Source organism: Gymnoscopelus braueri (genome assembly GCF_963280865.1).
Source record: "Gymnoscopelus braueri genome assembly, chromosome: 19".
Lineage (NCBI taxonomy): Eukaryota > Metazoa > Chordata > Actinopteri > Myctophiformes > Myctophidae > Gymnoscopelus > Gymnoscopelus braueri.
The window spans coordinates 31933476-31958375 of record NC_137621.1 but is presented as its reverse complement, the minus strand read 5'-3'; the positions used below and the strand labels follow the sequence as shown (position 1 = coordinate 31958375).

The window sequence follows — 24900 nt, the reverse complement described above, 5'->3', positions numbered from 1 at the left end:
ACTTGATTAATTAATTTAATACTCACATACGGTACAGTATACACATGATTTCATTTACATTTCACAAACACAAAAAGCAAACAGTCAAATACATAGATAACTTTAGCACCAGAATAGAATATGATCCACTCAGCTTCCTCTAAAATTCTTCATAATGATTTTTCAAAATAAAACACCCTAGCTTGATCTCACTTGGCATGGCTTACATGTAATACATCTTACAGCAGCATTCACTTACAAAGGTTATTTGATTAAAAAAGGATGCATACTGTATGCCACAAATGGCATACAAAAGCAATACTATAGCCTTTAGGTGTTCTTGTGTGACATTTATGGTGTTTGTCAGTCATTCTCTACCTCGGCTTTCAACACTAATGCTCGTTAAAAACATATAAACATTGGGGATTAAAAAATCTGTTTTTCATGAGTATACATGATAGGCTATGGGGATACACTGTCAAATCCCGAGTGTTAATTTAACCGAATACTCTCAGAGTTAAATTTACATCACCCAGGATTTTTTTGCAGTGGAGTTGGTCTGTATTAATCTTGCATAATTCAAACATAGATATTGTATAACATTCACAATGCTCTCCCTTATATCACGAGAGTACAGTATATCAGAGAATTTCTTTGTCTTACTATATTGGCTATCATTTGTCTTGTTTCAGCTATATTGTTTTGTACTAAAATGATATTACAAAGAATGATTATTTCACTAACCAAATGGCCTTTTTTTACACAGTGATGTGAAAAAATAGTATCAAAATGATTTTTTAACCTCTTGATAATAAAACCACCATAGCAGAGAATGTACGGCTTCCCATTGGATTATAGAATGGATGCGTCTTCAACTTAATAAACAAGGTAAAACCTTGTGAGTTTTCAGAAAAGTGAACACTTGAAGTATCATTTGTATCCTATAATACATATCTTGTCAAGCAATAAAAGCACTGCATCACAAGCAAAGGAAAATGTGCAGTGTTAATTTAACTCTCAGATTTACTGTAAATGAACACCACATATTTTACTGTGCAGCTGTACTGTAGGTCTGTGGCACTGAGTTACAGTAGGAGACCAGGGTACTGGTCTTGTCCCCTCTGTTACATATGTGTGTTGGGTATACAATCCACAAGCTGAGAATTGTTCACTCCAAATCTGTGCTAAAATCATACTAAATGAAGACTTTAATTACTATTAAGAAAAACAAGGCTGAATATTTGGATCATCAACACAAGACATTATGAAATGCAAAATTGTCAGTGAAATGTATTGTTTGGATCATTCCACCCTTTTGTGAAAGAAAATGATATCGGGACGTTTTCAGAACTTCGTCTGCTTTAGTTTATCGATGTGGTAGCAGAGTTTCAAGGCGGGTCCCAGCTTCAGTCCAAGGTATTTCATAATCATGTCGCTCTTAAGGAGCAACAAAGCATTGCCATCAATTTCCTGCGAAAAAACAGAGGTTTGTGTTAAACCAATGAGAAATATACTGTATCACAACATGTGCTATATATACAGTATGTACAGTACATTCACATGCTCTGTTGGACATTTATTCTAGCTGGTTAAATCAAGAGAGAAATGAGGCATATTGTTTTTCTCCCCCGACATGTTCTGTTATCTTTTATACTCTCTGAACCCGTTCTATTGTGTCTCTGCTTGTCATCTTGAATTTGCTGTTCCTTATTCTGCTCCTTTTATAACAAGACACTTTCAATAAGCCAATATTTTTATCTCACCGGTACGAATAAGTAACGAGCATCTTTCTTTTTATTTTGATCATTTAATGCCATTATATGGCAATGCATTACTACTGTGTTTTTGTTTTTTGTACTCAACTCAACTACAATATTTCTCAATACTGTAAATTACATTCTGTGTATGAAAGGTGCTATTATATCATTCATTCATCATGAATTCAAGTCTTCCATAAACATTGGCAAAACCTACATGCTTCCTAAAGACGTCCGCATGAGGGCCCAGGGCCTGAGGGTCAGCATCTCTAATAAACCAGACAACATCGTCCACAGACCAGGTAGATGGGTCCTTACTAGGAGGGGCCTTGGACTCCTGGGACTCAGAAGATGCATTATAACCTCCTGGTAGGAGAGGGGGGAGTTAGATAGATAGATGGAAGGAGGCAGAGGGAGAAAGGGGATGGAAGGAAGCAGAGAGAGTTGCTGATACACTGATGACTCGAATAACAGTAAACTGTCATACTGCCATTGGTCACAGTGGTTCTCAAACTTTTCCATGTCAAGGACTCCTAAATGTATGTATTTGGCCAAAGACCCCCATCTGAAAAGATGTTGTGCCAGGAACCCCCACGAGAGAAGATTTGTGTTGTTGACACATTAGAATTGTATGAAAATTGCAGATCTACAAGCTCACAACGCATTGCACTGACGCGTTATGAGCTTGTAGATCGGATATTTTCAAATAGCCCATGTATATAGGGTTAAAGTGGTTATACTGATTTTGATGCTATATTAACTTATTTAGCTGGGGACCCCATGGAACCACCTCAAGGACCTCCCTGAACCCCACTTTGAGAACCACTGGTCTATTACACATGATAACACTACTTCTCATGAACCACTGAACACTCACCTGTCCTGTTGCTTTCCAGGAACGTGTTGGGGCTGCTGGCCGTCTGCCTGCACATGCCCATGGGGGCAGAGCCGTTGGAGAACTGCTGTGACGAGCGGAACCCATAGGAGGGCTTTGGTGAGTACGAGGAGGTTATGGAACTGAAAGCAGAATCACCTGGATCCACCGAGTAGCGCTTAGCATCTGACTGGTCTAGATGGTACTCATCAGCCATAGCTGTTTCAGCTGTGTGTGTTGGAAACAAGACAGACACCGTTACCTTTGCAATAAACTTCATTTCCCAGTAGATTCATTGCAGTTTGTAGAAGCACTGCAGGGATTTCCCCTTTAAAAGGCTGTAATCTATGAGGACAGGATAGTACAATACCATCTGACTGATAGGAGCCACCGTTATGCTGTGTGATGGGCTGGTCACTGAAGAGGTTTTCACAATGCAAGCTGCGACATAGCTTCTTCAGAAAACGTAGCACATAGCCGATACTGTTCACTACAGGGAGACTCAGAAGGTGCTGTTTCCCATCAAATGTAGCTGGAAAAAGCAAAGCATATGAACACTTGAGGGAAAAATTAAACCACATTAACCCTGGCGTCCCTATTTTGGGCATGTCATAATAGGTGACAATTAAAAGAAAAAGCCTAGGCCTATATGCTTAATTTATACAATGCATACGCCGGTGTCACGTGGCGAAAATTGCAGGCTCACCAAAATTACAAGCTCACCATGGTAAGCTTGTAGGTCTGCCCTTTTGGTTGTGCAACGGTGTCAGGCTTAGACCACTTTAACCCTGGCATCCCAATTATGTCATTATAGGCAGAAATAATACAAAGATTCAGGCAATTTGTCCATCAAAAGAAAATAGCTTATCTTATCTACATGTACATGCTCACAATGCATCACGCTGTGGCGCGTTAGTTGTGCTTGTAGATCAGCTAGCCTATTTTTGAAATAATTGAGACATTTCTTTGTAGTTAAGTGGCTCAGTGGTTAAAAACGTACGGCTCCTTGTGTGATACCTGATATCTTCTCTCCCCCGTAGCCTTGTGTAAGGAGAGTGAACACGGCTTTCTGCTGGAAGGCGCTGTCGATGCAGCCTTGGACGGCCTGCTGGAGCACCACAGAGGGCCTGTCTGGCCCAAAGTGATCCGGGAGCTGCTGGACCTTCTTCCTGTCCAGGTTGGGGCCTGTGTTGGCTTGCTTGTTAATGTAGATACAGACTGGAGGCAGTAAAGTGGTAGAGGGAGGGCAAATAAAGTACAGGAGAGAGATGGGAGGAGAGCACGGTCAGAGGGAGAAAAAGCGAGGGAGGGAATGGGAGAGAGAAACAGAGAAGGATGGAGAGAACGGAAGGGCGAGAGAGCTTTACTTAAATCTCTCTGCTTGCTTGATTTATGAGGTCCAAGTGTTGTGAAAGAAATCAGAACAGTATTTTATGCTGTTTACGTTGCTATACACACACTATAGTGTGTGTAAGTTGCATCTAGGTTGCATCTGGTTGCATCTAAGTTGGGACAAGATGAAAGCCACACAACACAGTACAATCAGGTAAGAATTTACCCTTTTATGGGTCCATCAGAGCAAATTTATACTCCATCGTATGCCAAAAATACCAGCTGTTTTTGGCACTACACTACACCGTAGTACAACAAAGTATAAATAAGGCTTGAAATGAACACTCCGGACATAACCGTGCAGTCCGTCCTCCTGTGAGTGTCTTCTGTCTTACCTGTAAGCACCTGGGGTGTGGCAGAGTGGGGGATGGTGGCAGCATCTTGAGGAATGGAGCTCATGTCAGGTTCAGGGGTGCTGCTGGGTGGAGAAATGGCCAAGGGCGTCATCACCATCCTGGGTTTCAGCTGCAGGTGGACAGACAGAAAGCACATGTTATTTTGTTCTATGTGAGTGCAGGATTTGGCTAACTACTACATTGGGCCAAAGCTACCATACATAGCACAGTTTTATACTTTACTGTTGCAGATATGCATCCACTGACACGTTAAAGAGCAATAACATTAGGGATAATCTTTTCATGCAAATTACTATTTACATACAGCAGTATTTGAATACAGAAGAACAAAGGCTAACTGACCGGGATGCCACACAAATCCGAAGGGCAATGGAGACTTTGTGTACACATGCATTTTTAACAAGCTGTATGCACAGACTATACATCTCATCCCCCTTTCCCCCCATCTAGCTGACCTTGAAGCCCGGCTTTCTCCCTCTCTTCTTTGGTACTTTCAGGGGAGGGAGGGATTCTGGGTAACGGTTTGGAAAATCCATTTTGGCGACATTGCGGAGCGGGGGTCTCCCTCGCTTCCTGCCTGGTATCTTTCCTGACTGGCTCGGGATGAAGGAGGGAGTCACTGCGGCCGATTGCATCTCACTGTTGCTGTCTGCTTTCTGTGCTGTTGCCGCAGGTACACTCATTTGGAGCTGGAGACATGGGGGAGAAAAGCAAAACACATTTTGCATTTCACCCAATCCATAACAAACCAAACAGGCTAATGATAGGCCACCATGATATTATATTATTACAGTGCTCTGTTGGCATTGATGCAGAGCAATAACGTGCACATTTAATGGCGTGACCGGGTGGCAACAGCATCATAACATCAGCAGTTTGCAGAAAACTCAGCGGAGCAATGCAGAGAGAGAGAGAGAGAGAGAGAGAGAGAGAGAGAGAGAGAGAGAGAGAGAGAGAGAGAGAGAGAGAGAGAGAGAGAGAGAGAGAGAGAGAGAGATACAAAAGAGAGAGCACTTAGTGGAGCACCGTAATCAAACAACACAAAGAGGCAGCCATGCATAAGCTCTGTGGAGGAAACAGCACCTCCATCCTGCTATGATAACACACCATACACCATGGGAGCTTCCATTACCTGCTGTCTTCTATTGTGAATGCCTCAGAACCAAGCCCCTATTGTTTCAGGTCCCAGGAGCCCAGAGGATGAGTATGGAGCAAAAAGAAAACCTCACAAGGCTGTGAAAGCCATCTTGTGCTGTATGTGTTTCTCCCTGCCTGTGTCTCTTTAAGGTCTATGCTGCTGCTGCTGCTGCTACCGCTGCCGCTGCCGCTGCCGCTGCTTGCTGCTGCTGCTCGGCACACTGGCTGCAGACATCTCATTAGACTAATGCATTCAGCAGCAGCCACGGGAGGGGGTGAAATTGACTTCACCATGGCTACACAGCTATGAATTACCATTACGATGACAGCTTTCAGCCTAATCTTGGAGAAAAAAAAGCAAGCCTCAAGGAAAGAAACATGTGGCATGTCTCCCGTTTAGCGGCACATATCGCAAGGGGTGAATGAAATGCACTTTGAAATCTCTGAAATGATGGCATGCTTGTTATGGTGCATTCTTATTTTATTTCTCATTCAAACACAAAGACCGCAGGAGAATATGTAAACAAATGACTTTAGGTTATTATGCACTCACCATCAAAAAATAAATAAGGTCTGAAGAGTATCCCTTTTGCCTTTCTGTTTTCTATATTTGCGTGCTTCCAATAGCAGAGCACGAATCTCAAGGCAAGGCAGATTCCACTGTAATTTTGTGTGTGTGTGAGAGAGAGAGAGAGAGAGAGAGAGAGAGAGAGAGAGAGAGAGAGAGAGAGAGAGAGAGAGAGAGAGAGAGAGAGAGAGAGAGAGAGAGAGAGAGAGAGAGAGAGAGAGAGAGCGAGACACACACACACACACACACACACACACACACACACACAGTGTGTGTATCAGAGAAGGAGAGGGGGAAGAGAGAGAGAATGGCTCCTCTGTTGTCATGGCAACAAGCCTGTAAGTCTGTAACACCCTGAATGCTATCTCTTATGTTTTGTCTGCAGCTGAAGCTCAGAGCTGCGTATATATAGGCCTAATTAGATTGAGGGCAGCCTTGTGCTGCTAGTGACAATGTAAAATGCATTTAAAAGTCTGAGACAATAGAAATATTAAATGAAGTTCTTAACCTCTACCCTTCTCTCTGGTGCGTGTTAGTGTATGTGAGTTCACACGCGAATGGATGTCCTTGTGAGTAGCTTACTACCAGAGTACTTATTTGGATCTATTTGAGTTTTTTTGCTGTGATTTATTCTTATTTTTATGACTATTATTTGCATTGCAATCAACATTTGTCACCCGAACATTTTCAAGTAGGCTGTTGGACTTTGTTTTATATCACATGGTGCTAGGTGCTACTTTATTTCTCTCCCCAGTAACACATTTGATCATTGAAACATTTGTAATCTATTTATTATTATTATTTATTATTTTTTAGTAATGTCATAATCTAGAGGATCCTCAGTGTTAGTACAGTGGGGCCAACAAATGTTTGTGTGATAGTAACATTTCTGTTGTTTGTTTTCAACAAAACATTCTTTTGAAAATACACTTTAACATGAATCCAGCATATTGGCAAATAAAATATAATGTACAAACAAACAAAAAACATTACATTTTCACAAAACTGATTAAGGTGATGTCAAACGAATCTATGTAGCCAGCAAAGTTGCAGCATCGCTTGGAGGCAACCCATAGGCATTTAAATGAAAAACGTGTGGAATCTCTCAGCAGTCAACAGACGTTGATGACATGATCAACTAAATATGATGAGCTGGCTTTGAAAGCCTCTTATCAAGTTGCATTGAAGGCTTTCTAAAAGAAGAGAAAAAAGTTCCATAAACAATACAATTGTATACAATATATATGCAGTGGGGATCCCTGCTTTGTCTCCCTCTTTCTCAGCCAAAGGGTCCTTGGCCTGGAAAAACGTTGAGACCCCACATAATCTATATGTTTCAACCAATATTATGTGGTTTGCTAATCAATTCGGCTGTGTAAGGACAAGGACATTTTATTTTTCCATTGCTAAATTAAATTCATGGATCCACATGAATTATGCTGCTAATTACAGGTGTATGAAATACAGAGTACATTGAATGAAACAGTGCCCTCTGCTGGATAAATGACTAGGCCCTGCTTTGTTTTGTTTTGCTAATAAAGCTTTTCAACGAAATTGGAAACCAAGCAGTGTTGCCATGTCCGCTTATTACAAACGACTTTTGGCTCCCCCCCCCCCCCCCCCTGTAAATTTGAGTGTAAATATTGGTAGTTGCGGGTTGTGTTTTTTTTTTTTTTACTTGTTTCTGTAGTGTAGTTGGGTATTTGGTCTTGTTTCCTAATGTTGTTTATAAACCAGTGGTTTATAAGATTTACCCCCATTTATTTTGTTTTTTGAAAATAGCCGATCTACAAGCTCACAACGCGTTGCATCGTGAGCTTGTAGATCGGCTATTCTCAAATAGCCATACCATAACCTAGTCGCTTCTTTTGGGCTTGTTTTCATAGACCTGGTTGCTTGGTTCGCTCTCAAAACCTGGCAACACTCAAACCAAGATGGCGACGCGCATACAGCTCTGCTTTCACAGTAAAGATGTCACCCCCAATTCTACTAGGCTCACGATACGTGTTTACAGGACGATATCATTCGAGAACGTTATTAAAGGCTTTGGCAGACCTTTCCAGACGAGGTGAGACTATTATTTTGGTGAGTTACTTTGATGGTCACATTGTGATAAATGTTTGTTTAGTGGTTTTGAGTGAACGACGTTGTTTAAGTGACAGTGAGCTACAGTAACTGTAGCTCTGGTCCACAGCGTTAGTGAGTTCTCTCTTAACGCGCTGCCATGCCCGCTGCTCTGCTCATAGACCTTTCCACTACCGTGTGAGGTCTCCGTCTTTAGTAAAAAATAGTTAAAGCAGTTTTGTGTTGTTGAAAGTCTATTCTTCAGGGTGGGAAGCCTCTCGGGACCAAGCCTTCTCTGTATAATACACTTTTTGGGCAGAAAAATAAGTATGTCCGCCAGACGGAAATTATTTTAATTACTCACCTGCGCCCTCTACAGATCTGGTCAATATAAATTACCATTGACCAGATCTGTAGAGGGCGCAGTGGAGTTAATTAATACATTTCCGTCTGGAGGACATATTTTATTTTCTGGCCCAAAAGTGTATTATACAGAGAAGGTGGGGTCCTGAGAGGCTTCCCACCCTGGAGAATAGACTTTCAACAACTCAAAACAGCCTTTATTTCGGTGAGTAGCGAAATCATTCTTTATTTTTTTTACTAAAGTTGGAGACCTCGCACGGTAGTGGAATTTTCAGTCCATGGGAAATGCACCCTCTCCTAACAGAGCGTTAGAGAGAACTCGCTATAACGGTCTGGACCAGAGCTAAGTGACAGTGAGCTACAGTAACTGCTGTATTCTAAATAACATCGCGAGTTTACGTCAACACATCTCTGAATACTTAAACTTCGGAATAAACTTACCTCGTGAAGTTAAGCCACCTTGATGTTCTTATCCTCCAAGTACTGTTCGTTAAGTTGTCTGTACTAATACGTTATTTAACAGTGGCTAGTCGACATATAACCTTTGGACATCGTCTGTTATAGACTAATGCTGGAATGACCACATACATATGAACCATACTGTGAGAGGGGAAAGAGACCTGGGGAAAAATGGACCTGACGCCATGATCTGTGTGGTTATTATTCCCCAGTGGTGGAAAAAGTACTCGCATTGGATTTGTTACTTAAGTAAAAGTATCAATACTGCGATGTAGAAATACTCTTGTTACAAGTAAAAGCCCGGTTTTCAAATTTTACTTGAATAAAAGTACAAAAGTATTGGTATTATACAGAATGTCCCCATTCCACAAGTTCAACATGTATAAACATATTTTGAAAATGGCAGATCTACAAGCTCACAATGCTTCGCATCGGGACACATTATGAGCTTGTAGATCGGCTCTTTTCAAATGGCCGAAATATATATAGGGCTTAAGTGGTTAATGTGTTTTGTAGTAATAATAAAAATCTACAAAGTAACGAATAACTTATGTTTCAATTAATTGTAGTGGAGTAAAAGTACAATAGTTGCCTCTGAGATGGAGTGGAGTAGAAGTAATTTAAAAAATATTGAAATTTTGAAATACTGCATCAAAGTAAAAGACCTAAAAATTGTACTTAAGTACAGCACTTGAGTACATGTACTTAGTTACGTTACACCACTGTTATTCCCAAGGTTATTCTGCGAGTGCACAGCAGGCGGCTGAGGACATCAGTGCAAACGGCAGCTTCAGCGGGCCACTGGAGCACTACAACAGTCTGGTCAGAGATGGCAGCCTGCGGGAAGATGAGCATCAGAAAGCGGTGGTGCAGACGTTGGATCAGATGCGCAAAACTCTGAGAGGGTACACGAACACACCGACGTCGTTCTTTTCAAAGGTATGGCGGTATTAAGGCTGCATTCTTGACCCATTAAGACCTGGTGCTAATGTATACAAATGGCTCATATTCCATTCATATTTGGGATCCCTAGCAAGAGCTTCCAGAAGCTCCAGTACATTCAGAAAAGTGCTGCTAGGATCCTGATGAGAGCAGGGAAATATGAACATATCGCAGGATAGAGAGTACAAGGTCTCCCTCCTTACCTATCAATCAGTGCATCCACAGCAATGCCCCCTCCTATCTAAAGGAACTCCTCAAACCCCCAACCTCCACCTGCTCCCTCCGCTCTGGAAATTCAAACACACTCAAACCCCACATGACGAAGCTCCGCACCATGGGGGCTCCTGCTCAGCTGCTCCTCAACTGTGGAATGCCCTCCCTGACCATCTGAGAGCAGTCCGTTGACACCTTTAAAAGGAGACTAAAAACCTTCCTTTTTTAACAAGGCATTTGCCTAGATGGACTCCTAGATGGTGATACCATGTGTGTTTGTTTAACCTTTTTAACTTCTTCTTAACTGTGTTTAGCTGACCTTTGATCTGAATTGTATTCATTTCACTGTTTTATTATTATAGTTTTTTTGCTCTGTTTTTAACATGTAGCACTTTGAGATTAGGTTCAAATATAAAGTGAGTTACAGATACATTTATTATATTCATAAACCACAACTAACCGATAGAGCATTTATTTAACAATGTTTTTTTGTTTGTATTGCTTTTTTCCTGACAGTTTTTCACAAAACCTATACCACCAAAAGGTTACTATATCTATGGAGATGTTGGTAAGTACTTGATGTTAGCAGTATTATTAATTATAATAAAGTAGAGTTTTTAATGTTCCTAAATTATGTATTCTCTGTATTGTCCAGGCACAGGAAAAACAATGGTAATGGACATGTTTTATTCACATGTTGAGACGGAGAAGAAAAAGAGGGTTCACTTTCATGGCTTCATGTTGGATGTTCATAGACGTGGGTATTACTATTATATTATGAAAATCTCTTTGTAAAAGTCTGACTTGAATGCACTGACTTGAATTCTCCTTTGTGGCAATATTTTGATCCTAGATGATGTCATATCAAATTATGGGAATGGTAGTGTTATGCCTGAATTATACTTGGTTGTACATTGTGTCACGCATCAAAAATAGCCTATCAACAAGCTCAGCGTTGTGAGGTTGAAGATCTGCTATTTTCGTTGTGCAACACTGCCACACAACTAAGTATAAATCAGGCTTAATGTGAGTGTCCGTGTTTTGTGTTTTTCTTTTTGTATGTATCATCAAACTACACACTACTTTGTTGGTACAGCAGTTAGAGGCTAGATTGGATTTTATTTCTCCACTTCATTGTAGGGATACATCGGCTGAAACAGAGTATGCCAAAGAGGAAAGCGGGGAAAATGGGCAAATCCTATGACCCAATTGCACCTGTCGCTGAGGAGATTAGTGAAGAGGCTTGCGTTTTGTGCTTTGATGAGTTTCAGGTAATGACTTAACACAGACCTTTCTATGTGTTTACACACCATACTAGTACGACTGGCTTCTGTGGGAATGGAACTCTGAACTTTGTCAGTTTTGGCACAATGCTCTAGCCATTAAGTTACAGGATAACTGATAAAGTATTGGGTGAAAACAACACAATCTTACAGGTCACGGACATCGCTGATGCCATGGTTCTCAAGCAGCTTTTCGAGAACTTGTTTTTGAATGGCGTTGTTGTAGTAGCCACTTCTAATCGTCCTCCTGAAGGTAAGTAAATGTTTCCTGGTTTATTTCTGGTAATTTTATGACAAATAATCAAAGCAATTAAAAATCTCAAAGGCCAATTCTTCTCCCTTAGACTTGTATAAAAATGGACTACAGAGGGTCAACTTTGTACCTTTCATTGCTGTGTTGCAGGTAAGGAGTTCTGCAATTGTATATCATCATTAGGCTGCATCTTTGTCGAAGTTTTTTGTATAACATTTTTCATTTTTGTGTTTTTCGTTCATATACTGTGAATCCAGTTTGCATTTACAGCCAGTTGAGACAGATTGCTATTTTCACACCTTTCATTAGAATGCCTCTCAAATGTATCTTGAGTGACCGCTTTTGATTTGGTCTAATGTCCCCACTTAATATTCAAATAACCACGCTCACAGAATTGTCTCTCACCATGTAAACTGACTCACTAAAGATGTTTCACATACTCTCAATATATACAGTAGGCTATACTGGAGTATGAATTTAGTTGACTGATGAAAGGTTACAACATTTTGTTCGTCTTTGTGACATGGTTTCATGTAAAAAGAAAGTAACCTTGCTTTGACTGTGACCTTTCCACAATCCACATTTATAGTGAATGCAACAACAAGGCTCACACACCACAAGAAACAATTAAGTTTAATTGGAGTTGCCCATGCAGACATCCCCTTATAATCATGTGCTTGTTGGGTGCAGGAACATTAAATAAAAAACATTTAACAGGTGTCCGCTCTCTGAATTAAAAGGCTTAAGACAACGACCATGTCACTTGCATTTGTTTAACGTTTCAGCATAAGCAACTACATTCTACATGATGTTGAGAAAGGCTTGTGTTGAAACATATTGTTGTATTTGAAAATTGGATTTAAATTATTTAATCATCTCCTACAGTATATTTACTATTTTTATTCTGGTTGTGGGTCTCCTTTTATGTTTTTAATCTTTTCAGTTCCAAAGAACTGATTATTAAATGGAGAAAACAAGTCGTTCTCATACATAACATACAATGGCCTAGAAATGTCTAGTGAAAAATATCCAATGCACAATGAAATTACTTCAAATGATTTATTTATTTATTTTAGCTCGGGTCCACAACAGACCAGTGAAAGCACATGCTCCTTGCAAGCATGAAATAAATATTTAAAAACAGAATCTGTAAAGTAATTTCAGTGTGCTGTGGATCTTTACACTGCACTTTCAAAGTTCTCAGGCAGTGTGGACAATGCCATCTCACTTCATTTGAGAACTATGGAGATGAGAAAAAGGATGAAGTGACCAATACCTGCTTTTGCCTCTGCTATGTTGTAAAGGCAAACTTGGCATGCAATATTATTGACCAGGTGATCCTTAATGTGGACGGGACACATTTGCATTCACTACAATATTTGGAAAATACAATATGTGTCCCAGGCCACCTCTGAAAGTTGGAGTGATCAGGTCCCAAAATATGTCAAGGATGGAGCCAAATGCAGCCAAATCAACCCATGATGGATTTGAATACAAACTCTGAACAGGCCCACTGTAAAATACTGCAGCATTCATCAGCATAAAGATGGTTCCACATCATTACCTGTGTTGGTCCCAATTATTGCTCAACTGTAGGTTGCATTGCTGAAATGTAGCAGTACCACTGCTTAGTGAATACTTTTATTTATTATTGTCTTATACAATTTTTTAATGGTAATCTTTTTTCTCTTGATTGCAGCAATATTGCCAAACTCTTCGCCTGGATTCTGGAATAGATTACCGGAAAAGGAATCGTCCATCTGCTGGAAAACTTTACTTCCTGTAAATAGAACATCATACAAATGAATTGATTTGTTCCATTCTCTGTTAAGAGGAGAATTTCATGTAAACCAGCAGTCTATGCTTTGTCAGTTTGTTTTTTGATTGATTGAAAATTGTATTAGGCAAAATAATGTAAAACAACACAGTTACATTTATAATACTTTGTGTACTTGCTCACATGCATAGATCCAAAAACGTAGCTTCATAAGTGTTATTGTCAATTGGTGGTGGTCCCCCCTTCATTTATGAAGTCTACCAAGCCGCATTTTATTCACTTGTTCACCTGCTAACTTTAAGCAGTTGTAAACCTGCTTAAAGTTAAAATAGCTGTTTTTATGCAGATTTTATGTATGCCAAAATTCAGACCTCTATGAATTGACAAAGGCGTAAGAAAGAAGTGATTTTATTTTAGATGGTACGTAATAGGTTGACATTTGGGCAAAGAAACGTAAAACTGATACAGGAACATGATTCTCTCTCAAACATAAAAAAAAAAAAACATGAATCAACAAACAGCCTGGGGTGATGTCTTTTTGACAGCTAACCTGCAAGTTACCTCAGCCATGGGTTCCCGCCACTGAATTCCAATGGAATTTCTGCATTGTGTTTTGGATACTTCCTATATCAAAATTGGCTAATGGGAGAGCAGGCTGGCGGGTGGACCACGACCACCTCACTATCAGACATAACCATAAACAAACCTGATACACCCATATAGGCGTGTCACTTTGACTCGGACATAACCATAAACAAACCTGATATGACCATATAGGCATATATGGATACCTGGTTGTCCTGAGCCACGGTTCCAATATGGAACCAATATGCCCATATATGGGGATGCCAATATACAGGGTATGGGCATGTACTAATGACGTCAGGGATCTCCATATATGGACATAAAAGCAACTCAGGTAGACAGATGGACAAAGAGATCGCCATATATGGGCACAAAAGGGATACAGACGGACGGGTACAACGGCTACCCTGACAAAGCCCCCAACACTATGACTCAGCCTTATCGATCAGATGGGCTGTGCAACGTAGGTGTGAGGGCCGTGTAGCAGCCCGAACTCTAGATGTGGGCAGCCCTAACCTCTAGTTTAAGAAAATACATTCTGTAGCAACAAAGGCTTATGATATTAATGTAATGTGCAACAACAAGATGATATCCACACAAACATTTTTGTACACCACACAGGCAAACTGTTTCAAAATTCATGACTGAGATAATCGTGGGTGAAATTTATGTCAACAAACCGAGAAACTCTCTTAGGCTTATTATAATCAGAGACCCTATTCTCTGCATGAATCAAAAATCCTATGGTAACCCATTGCAAACTCACTTCTGGGTTTTAGGACTACAACACCTGTAATGCATATTTATTTTTGCTATTTAAATCCTGTCTACTTTTTATTGCAGCTCAAGTGAGCCTGATGTAGAGGCCACACTGGATAAGATGTTTGATGAACTGGCCTTCAAGCAGAATGATAGTAAGTAGTGTACCAGTATTAAAGGGATATTTCACTTTCAAAAAAACTTTTGGTCATTTTATCATCTACTCAGGCCTTTGTGAGCCCCCCAGACAGTTTTTAAGTTGCTCGATTCAGTATTTATATATTTGATATTCATTTTATCAGACACGCCCCCTTCCTATACAAACCCATTGTAACTTCAAACTCCATTTTAACCATGTTAGATTCGTCGAAAACACCCGTCCTTGGTTCTGGTGACTCACCCTGCCCTCCTAATGCGTGAGGGGGCCGTGTTTTTCCGATATTTTTTTTCATTTATTTTATTTTATTTTTTTATTGTATTTTTTTTTTTTTTTTTTCCAAAAAAAAAAAAAAAAAAAAATGAAAAAAGTAATTGAAAAAACACGGCCCCCTCGCGTATTAGGGGGGCAGGGTGAGTCACCAGAACCAAGGACGGGTGTTTTTGATGAATCTAACATGGTTAAAATGGAGTTTGAAGTTACAATGGGTTTGTATAGGAAGGGGGCGTGTCTGATAAAATGAATATCAAATATCTAAATACTGAATCGAGCAACTTAAAAACTGTCCGGGGGGCTCACAAAGGCCTGAGTAGACGATAAAATGAACAAAAGTTTTTTTAAAAGTGAAATATCCCTTTAATCAGTTATTCTGAGATTTTGGGAAATGCATACAGTATTTTGTTTAAATTGAAACCTTTTACATCACTGTGTTTTTTTCTACATACCGTAATACTTTCTTATTCCACATCAGTAACGAGACCAAGGGTGCTGAATGTGCATGGCAGGAAGGTAGGTGTACTGTCCTTGCTATGTGTACATTAGTGTACATAGTTAGACAGTCAGCCAAACTCCTTTCAAAAATGACATGGGAGTCAGGAAGTAGCGTCCAAGCTCCGGTGTTTATTGTCACAGTTGTACATTCAGAAATGGAGTAAAACTAAGAGAAAAAGAAAGAAAATGACAGTCTGTATAAAACAAACAAACAACCAAGCAGGTAAATCACTGAGCTAATCTACACAGTGAAAGTCCTAATCTACCATTGCAAATGTAAAACAAATCAATTATGCATGAAATAAAGTTGCATACAAATCAGAACTACATTCTCCTGTCATAAGAAAAAAGGAACAGATCACACTTACAGACAATGCTGTCGACTGGTCAACAAGAGATGGTGTAATGAAGAATTTCAGAGCACATACATAATTAAGAGCACATACACCTGTGTGCTTCTCCTAATCAGGGCAATACAGTACACCTGTTGTATAAAAGTGGCTCTGGCAACACTTGCCAATAAATTGAATGGCCAGTAGGTGGCTCTGGCAACACTTGCCATTAGAGGGCAGAACACTCCCCGCCTGGTGTCTACTAGACACCACTACAATATTTACATTATAATGACTTGAGAAATAAAGAGCAGTCTTCAGGTATCTGATATGGGTTTGAAACACTCCTTGACTACCCCTTGGATAGTAACGTCGATCCATTGCACTTCTTTGGGCTGGCAGGTTCCATGGGTTCCATGTGGCCTTTGACCTCAGAGTGGTGTTCTTTCTTCCTCTTCCTCAGTTGACCTGGAGTTTGTCCCGATGAGCCGCTGAGGTCTGGCTTCTGGGGACTGGAAATGGGTCTGCTTGAAGACGTGGGTTCCTTTGGAGAAAGACCGTGAATACGGCTGGTGTTTGGTTTCTGTGATGCAGAGTGAAAGGACCGCTTATGAAGGCTCTGCTGTTTGAGGGGTCCATTTAAGATGACATGAGCTGCAGGTTGCGATTGTACTTTGTTTGGATGAAATAGACCAGCTCTATGTGCGTAAGTGGGTGAGGCAGAGATGAGGGAATGAGGTTGCTGCAGGGGATCAGTGAAAGGTTGGCTTAGCATAAGGGGCTGAGCAGCAGTGCTGCAACTGGCCTTCTGAACAGACTGGGCCAGTTTCTTGGCGGGTGGGCATGTCATTGTGCTGGCAGATTTGGACATGGTGTTTCTGATCACCAGGGGCTTTGGCTTCACTGTCTTTGGCTCATCCATGTTAGCTGAGTACCCCCATGCTGTGTGGTAGAAAGCACCCTGTTGCTCCCCGCCGTAGCTTGCCCTCTCTCGCATGAGGATGAGACTTGGGCAGGGAGTGAGGAAAGATGGCTTCCTGCTCTCCAACACGTTTGTCTTGAAGGTACATATTTCAGGCTTATGGACTTCGCCCAGGCAAACATCCCCCACCAACACCCAACCCAAGTCCAATCTTTGGGCGAAGGGGGCATCGTGAGGTCCATTAATTTGCTCTCTCGCTTTATGCACCCTCACAACATCTCTCCCTAGCAGGAGGAGGATCTGTGCCTTTGTGTTCAATGCTGGGATGTGTGGTGCTATGGGCTTTAGATGGGCGTGGTGGAGTGCTGCCTCAGGCGTTGGTATCTCCAATCGGTTGTTTGGGATTTCACTGCACTCTATCAGTGGTGGTAAGTCTATAGCCACCCCTCCACTAATTGCCTCCACACAGAACCCTTCTGCCTTTCTTCCCACCATCTCTAAGTGTCCAGCACAGGTTCTCATTGAGTAAGGGGCTCGGCTGCTCTTAATGCTAAATATGTCAAAAAGGTCTGGTCGTGCAAATGACCGGTTACTTTGGTCATCGATTATGGCATATGTGTTTACCGAACGATCACGCTGCCCTTGTGGATAGACCCTTACGAGACATATTTTGGAACACGATTGTCCCGTGAAACTGTGACCGCACACTTCAGTGCAAAAGGAGCTCACTGAAGGTGTAGTGATTGAGGTTCCGTTATCCTCATCATCAGGCTGAGGCTCTTCGATAGGCGGCTTACTGGTTTCAGAGGCAGGACTTGGGTGCATAGCGGTGCTGTGACGTTCGCTGTTACACTCCCTGCACCTGAGCACTGTCCTACAGTCTCTTGCAATGTGGGAAACAGATGCACAACAACGGAAGCATATCCCCCTGTCCTTGAGGTAGGATTTGCGTTCATCAATGGTCTGGTTTCTGAAGTCTCTGCATTTTGCAAGTGGGTGAGGCTTAAGGTGGATAGGACATTGTTTTCCAGGATCCTCTTCCTCCTTTGCTGCATCTGTGCTGGAGTCAGTTGTTGCACCTAAATCTATCTTGTGCACAGATATGGGCATTCTCGTGTTTCCATACCCTGACATGGATTTCTCATACTTTGAGGGTCCACTACTGAAGCTGGACAGGGCAAAGGCTGGATCATTTCTAATTTGGGCTTCTCTGTAAATGAAATGTGCAAAGAAATGAAAAGGGGGGAAGCACCTGTTGTCTTCTTTGAATCTTGAGCCTACAGAAATCCATTTCTCTTGGAGAGGGTGGGACAACTTCTCTACAATTGGGTTTATGCCACGGGGAGTATCTAAATAACTAAGCCCAGGTAGGTATCCATCTGCTTTGGCTGCCATCAATTCCATTAAGAGGTCTCCAAGCTCTCGAAGTTTTGAGTAATCTCTGTTACCTATTTTAGGAAAATTGTCTAGCTTATTAAAGAGGGCTTGCTCTATTACTTCTGGGGCACAGTAACACTCTCTAAGCCTTGCCCAGACCATTGTAAGGGCAGTGATAGGATTATTGATGTACACGGACCGGATCCTATGGGCGTGTACTGATGATTCTTTTCCGAGCCATGATGACAATAGATCTAACTCCTCACTAGCACTCAAGCCTAAGCCACCAGTAGCATTAAAGAAGGATGATTCCCATGCTCTAAAGCTCTCGGGCCTATCATCAAATTTTGTGAGCCCTGTATTTACAAGTTCTCTGCGTGCTAAATATTGAGCGAAGTCTGTCATGTTAGGAGTCTGTGCATGAGTTGTTTGAGTGTGATCATGTTGGGACGGCTGTGAATGGATGGAAGGCTGCCAGGCTGGTTTACTGAATGTCACCTTGGGCTCTGACTGGATGGGGGACTGCTTGCTCATTGTCACGTTGGGCTGCGACTGACCGGGAGTCTGATATGATGGCTTGCTCATCATCATTTTGGACTGTGACTGGATGGGAGTCTGATATGATGGTTTGTTCATCATCATGTTAGACTGTGACTGGATTTGATTGTTGATGTGTTGATCATTGGCATGATTACTGTCCAAGCCATTGGGAGCAGTAGATTGAGGGACAGGTCTCAATGGGATAGACGGAAGGAGATGGAACTCTTCTCCAGATGTCCACTCGTCAACAACAGAGAATTGAGCCTCATCAGTGCAGCGTGAATGATTCACCTGAGTGACCTCATGTTGGGCTGGTGGCGATGATTCTGTGTTTTCGTGCAATGACCCTGAGGAAAGTGAATCTGATTTTATTCTAGCTTGGTTCTGGACATACTCGCTTGTCCGCCTGTGAGTGCTTTGGCGTGATGGAGAGCTACGACGAGCACTGCTGTGGTGATCTGCCTCCTCTGCTGCAGCAGCTTCCAGTATCTCCGCTTCAGCAGTAGCAGCTGCTGCTTCTTCCTCCACATGTAGAGCTTCCAGTGTGGCCTCCAGTGTTGCAGCCTCTGCTTGCAGTCGGACCTTCTCTTTCTTAATTTCCAGCTGCTTTGCGGCAAAAGAAACACGAGCCTGTGCTGCTTCGGCTTTGGCTCGTGCTAGAGCTGCTGCAGAACTGACAGATATTCTAGATGAGCGTGTGCCTTTCGAGCTGACACTAGATGGCTTCTCATCTGGACTGTTCTGATCAGCCATGGCTGCACTGTGGTGCACTTATAATGCTTGTTGTCCAGCTGCTGTCTTGTCTTTTTACTGTACTGTCCTTGCTATGTGTACATTAGTGTACATAGTTAGACAGTCAGCCAAACTCCTTTCAAAAATGACATGGGAGTCAGGAAGTAGCGTCCAAGCTCCGGTGTTTATTGTCACAGTTGTACATTCAGAAATGGAGTAAAACTAAGAGAAAAAGAAAGAAAATGACAGTCTGTATAAAACAAACAAACAACCAAGCAGGTAAATCACTGAGCTAATCTACACAGTGAAAGTCCTCATCTACCATTGCAAATGTAAAACAAATCAATTATGCATGAAATAAAGTTGCATACAAATCAGAACTACATTCTCCTGTCATAAGAAAAAAGGAACAGATCACACTTACAGACAATGCTGTCGACTGGTCAACAAGAGATGGTGTAATGAAGAATTTCAGAGCACATACATAATTAAGAGCACATACACCTGTGTGCTTCTCCTAATCAGGGCAATACAGTACACCTGTTGTATAAAAGTGGCTCTGGCAACACTTGCCAATAAATTGAATGGCCAGTAGGTGGCTCTGGCAACACTTGCCATTAGAGGGCAGAACAGTAGGTCTGGACAAAGCCTGCGGGACCATTGCTGACTGTACATTTAAAGAGTTGTGTGATAGGGTAAGTGCTTTTGTGAATTACGTATATTGCATGATCATAAATGATTACCAAGGTATATTGCCTGAAAACAGTATAAGAACAGCCGATCTACAAACAATCAGGGCTCTCTGTAGCTGCTGTTACATTTGTTTCAGTGCAAGTTGTATCATTTGATCAGTGCAGTACACAACTAGAAAAGGAAACCCGTAACAAGCATTTTCAGGTCAAGACAGTGCAGACATTTGTGACCTCGGATCTTGCAATAGCACTGAGATGGCAAGTGTATCTGTACTAGCCAGTATTAATGACATGCACAGTACTTCTCTTAGTCCTTTGTTAAATACAAGTCCTAAGTTTATTGACTCTTCTTAATTGAACTGACCCCAGGCTGTTATTTAATGTGATGATTCAGCCTTTAGGGGCCAGTGACTACCTGGAGATATCTCGACTGTTCGACACTGTCTTCATTCGACACATTCCTCTCCTGACGCTTAACAAGAAATCACAAGCCAGGCGGCTCATAACACTCATAGATGCTTTCTATGACCATAAGGTAACATTATGCAAGGTTATTGTTTTTCTTTTTTTATATTGTATATTTTCTATCATTTTGTCTTTGGAGTTTTTTCTTTGACATATTATATTGATCATGTGGTATATGTACTGTAGTTTGTTTTGACTTGTTCATTTAATGGTTATTGGAAGACCTACAACATTTGCATATTTCTATTTATTAAGGTGCGTGTGGTGCTTTTGGCTGATCACCCATTGGAGGGTCTTTTTGTACATGATGGGGATCATGATCATGATGAGAGCCATGTTCTCATGGACGATTTGGGCCTGAAAAGGGTAAGCAAAGTTAATTGGCTCTTGAGTAACCAGTTTTTCATGTGACATGGTTGGGGATTCCTAAAAGTAGCGAAACAAACTGGCTGAAGACTACAAACAGGAAGGCATGACAAGGGGGAGGGGTGAGCACATAGCAATTGATACAGCCTCAAGTTAGTTGCAAACAGTTGCAACTACTCACAAGACACCAGCACTTCTGAAGAAAAATGGTCTCAAGCTGTCTCTACTTTCTCACCTAGACTAAAATGTCATTCATTCAGAGTAAAGGTTACTGTGATTTCAGTAGTTTGCATGAGAGGTTTGAGGTTGAGTATATATTCTAGCATGGGTGGCCCAAATGGGAATCAAACTTCTATCCATGGCTATGCTAGTGCCCTTGGGGCCACCCACTGAGCCATAGTGTTCTTAGTGCTGTACAATATGGTTAAAAATATTGTGATTGTTTGGTTGAATTTTTTGTTTTAAGCTCTAATGCAGAATGACAGATTTTCTGGATCATTTTTTGTTGGGGACTGGGTAGCCCCTTTCGGGACCCTGTTTACCTTTTTTGTATTTGGGAAGGCGGGCTAATAGCTCGTCGCTTAGAAGTTGCAGAGATGTCTCAAAGGTACCCAGAAAAGCAATAGTAGCGCGCCCGAAAGCTGCATTAATCCGCACGGATCGGCGATGCCGTTTTAACATTTTTAATAATTTAGTAAAACTTAAGCTCCTCTCTCACACTCTGCTCCACTGCCCATGTCCCGCCTCCCCGCGGTGACTGACAAGCTGCGCGTCCTACGTTACTGCCTCTGATTGGCGAGCTCCTACATGCTTGCATGACAATCACAACGCGGGGAGGCGGGACATGGGAAGTGGAGCAGAGTGTGAGAGAGCTTAAGTTTTACTAAATTATTACAAATGTTAAACGGCATCGCCGATCCGTGCGGATTAATGCAGCTTTCGGGCGCGCTACTATTGCTTTTCTGGGTACCTTTGAGAAATCTCTGCAACTTCTAAGCGACGAGCTATTATTAGCCCGAGACCAGACAGTGGTAGCCGCGAGTACGAGAGAGAGTGGTTTGAGCGTCAAGGGACCCTGGATACCGCCTTCCCAAATACAAAAAAGGTAAACAGGGTCCCGAAAGGGGCTAGGGACTGGGGATATACAAGTTGTGGGTGGGAGGGTTTCTAACACTTAGAAATTGTTTGATTTCAATTCAATTTAAGCTTTCCCCATCCACAAACTGTAACTAATGGGTCATAGATTCTGTTTAGCAAGTTGACTTGAAGCGGTACTTCACCGATCTTGCACCCAAAGCCTATTTTATTGATGTTGAGGACATAATTAACATGATGTTGGAGTGTGTTTTGTGTTTTAATTTCTTTGTGTTTTTTTTATTTTGTGCCCCTGTGACATCACGAGTCAATTGTGTAGCTCGACTACATTGGATGTAGTGGATAGGAAGAATAGTGCACGGCTGCTCGCATATCCAAGTGTGCCAGGTGGAGGACAAACAACAATCAAATAAAATTGAGGTCCACACTGTTTATTGGCAATATTATATTATAATTGCAATAAACAGGAACTTATTTGGCCAGTGTGTGGACCTCACTTTTATTTTCCACATTGGATGTAGTCCCATGTTTCCTGCAGTTCCAGTCAGACCGGCCCTCCAGCTGATGTCAATCATGTTGTTAAGACTGCCCAAGGTGTCAATTACCTTGTCTACCAGCACCTCCACGGTGAAGGGCACCATGACACTCCCACATTGTCCCACAATAACAGAAGATATGTACACACCATATAACCACACTAATATGTGCAGACACAATACAAATGACTGCGTAATACAGGTTAAAACAAATGGATAATGAACTAGAAATACCAAACAAAAGCCTAACTTAAAAAAATAAAAAATAAACACTTGAGCCACACCCCTCTATCTTCCCTGACCAATTGGTACAGTCTGACAAGGTAATTGACAGTCTTAACAAGGTGATTAACATCAGCTGAAGGGGCCGGTCTGACTTGAACTACAGGAAACATGGACCATTGTAGTCCAGGAAGAACTGTTTTCCCCTTGGTGATGTCACAGGGGAAGAAATACAGAAAAAACACACTCCCACTTCAAAATCAGTGAACTGTCCGTTTAACAAATTTTTTCTTGATAAAAGAAAAGGAAACCACCTCCTTTTGACAATGCACAGCCACATTGCTTTAGTTTTCCAAATAATTGTGCTGCTTTACTGTTCAACAGGACTCAGCCAGTGACCTGTCCATCTTCAGTGGATCAGAGGAGGTCTTTGCCTTTCAGAGGACAGTGTCTCGTCTCACCGAGATGCAGTCTGAGGAGTATTGGATTGAGGGGGACAGGAGCATACAAACCTCAACAAAATAAGGTGTAATAAGCTCCGTAACAAAAGCTGCGCTCTCAGAAGCTTACCTCTTCTATCTACCAAGAACAGTCCAAACAGAACACTAGTCTTAACACATCTCATCTAGCAGAACCCACACAAATAGAATAGATCTACAGCCTACAGGGTGTTCAAAGAGTGTCTGGAATCATAGAGAGAATTGATTTAAAAACTAGTCAAAAAAAGGTGCCGGTTGACTGGGAACAGGGCCCGCCACAGGGGTATCTAATCAGAACTTGAGCAGCGATGCCTGCCTGTACAATGCAGGGATAACTACTGTATGAATGACTACCAGCAGAATATGGCGTATGGGTCTGACTTCCGTATCGTGTCGAGATGTTATTCTTGAAGAAGTGTGGATACAGGATGTTTACTCTGATGGGAGTTGGAGGTTCTTGAAGGCTGTGGTGGTAGTGCCTGCATTCAAATCCTCTTCTGTGACCCGCAGTGGACCACCGTAGAGGTCCACTTTCTGATGTGATCCTCCCATGTTACATCCAGTGCCATTCGTAGCCGTCTTGTGTCAACTGAAACGTCATGAGTACTTATCCCTAATGATTCTAAACATTTTGGACACCCTGTGGTTAATGTACATGCAGTATGTGTGTACACCTTGTACAGAGGAATGCAGCAATGCAAGATTAATATATTATGTTATCTTTTCAAATTATTTTAATTTTACTCTGCACTTTTACATAGTGAACATATGTACAGTCAGATCAAGGATGAAACTTTGCTGAAACTATATGCTTATCGTTCTCAACTCCACTGTAATGGTCCAACTGTACTTTTATACACCCCAGGAAAGAGGGAATCTATGAAAATGTGTATTTCTTTGGAAATTAGATTCCAAATGGGTTTTATGAAGATATTTAAATTTTAAATCATCTCTATTGAGATGTATTTATTTATGGTTTTTAAAAGTGTTATCAATTTTCAAGTTGTATATGAGTACAACGCTGTAATAAATTCAGTGACTGCAGAACAGACTCTTGTGGTGTTGTTTTATGTCAAACACATACGCCTAATATGTGTTGGAATTTATATTTGTCAAAACCTAAAATGTGTGCTCACTTCTTACTGTGTTATGTTAAATTTCAGTTTATTTAAAAGTTTCTTGTGCTGTGAGTGACTGAGCCTTATTTACCCTCCAAAAGGTGAACTTGATTTTGTTTAATTGTTTTAAGGTTCCTACAAACTTGTATACACAAAAACATTATTGTTTTTGTGTATACAACATATGTGTAATTCTGCTACAACACTGTGATTCCTTCTTATTCGTAGGCTTACTGTATGAATCGATTATCAAGACAGTAGCAGCACTAGTCTTGAAGGTTTTACAGCAAAATACCGCAGGAAACAAAACACGATTATTTGTTGGTAAGCTAACA

The 24900-nt window shown here is 41.3% G+C and overlaps 2 protein-coding genes across 5 annotated transcripts; one reads left to right on the top strand and one right to left on the bottom strand.

The window, feature by feature from the left end:
* scml4 (Scm polycomb group protein like 4) lies at positions 1–9138 on the bottom strand. Of its 3 annotated transcripts, none has more exons than XM_080413588.1 (9): positions 8932–9138; positions 6049–6155; positions 4814–5047; positions 4338–4467; positions 3628–3828; positions 2981–3142; positions 2614–2838; positions 1954–2102; positions 1–1449 (listed from the first exon to the last, which is right to left on the bottom strand). In XM_080413588.1, the coding sequence occupies exons 2-9, from the start codon at positions 6049–6051 to the stop codon at positions 1324–1326; spliced, it is 1230 nt and encodes a 409-aa protein (XP_080269714.1). In that variant the 5' UTR covers positions 6052–6155; positions 8932–9138; the 3' UTR covers positions 1–1323. The 3 variants fall into 3 exon arrangements, with proteins under 3 accessions (XP_080269714.1, XP_080269716.1, XP_080269715.1); XM_080413590.1 differs by lacking the exon at positions 6049–6155 and adding an exon at positions 5491–5832; XM_080413589.1 differs by lacking the exon at positions 6049–6155.
* Positions 7987–24485, top strand: afg1la (AFG1 like ATPase a). 2 transcript variants are annotated; one of them, XM_080413586.1, is made up of 14 exons: positions 7987–8131; positions 9686–9888; positions 10621–10672; positions 10760–10861; positions 11245–11375; positions 11541–11640; positions 11732–11790; positions 13340–13422; positions 14846–14916; positions 15670–15711; positions 20229–20287; positions 20679–20819; positions 21005–21115; positions 23353–24485. In XM_080413586.1, the coding sequence occupies exons 1-14, from the start codon at positions 8035–8037 to the stop codon at positions 23491–23493; spliced, it is 1392 nt and encodes a 463-aa protein (XP_080269712.1). In that variant the 5' UTR covers positions 7987–8034; the 3' UTR covers positions 23494–24485. The 2 variants fall into 2 exon arrangements, with proteins under 2 accessions (XP_080269712.1, XP_080269713.1); XM_080413587.1 differs by having other exon boundaries at positions 7993–8148.
* The last annotated feature ends 415 nt before the right edge of the window (positions 24486–24900 follow it).

Coding starts and splice junctions, on each gene's coding strand:
- scml4 (XM_080413588.1), bottom strand. Junction 4,468..4,813: donor GGAGAAAGCCGGGCTTCAAG/GTCAGCTAGATG, acceptor GTCCACCTGCAG/CTGAAACCCAGGATGGTGAT. Junction 3,829..4,337: donor CACACCCCAGGTGCTTACAG/GTAAGACAGAAG, acceptor TACTGCCTCCAG/TCTGTATCTACATTAACAAG.
- afg1la (XM_080413586.1), top strand. CDS start 8,035: ATGTCACCCCCAATTCTACTAGGCTCACGATACGTGTTTACAGGACGA. Junction 11,641..11,731: donor TTCTAATCGTCCTCCTGAAG/GTAAGTAAATGT, acceptor CTTCTCCCTTAG/ACTTGTATAAAAATGGACTA. Junction 21,116..23,352: donor ACGATTTGGGCCTGAAAAGG/GTAAGCAAAGTT, acceptor ACTGTTCAACAG/GACTCAGCCAGTGACCTGTC.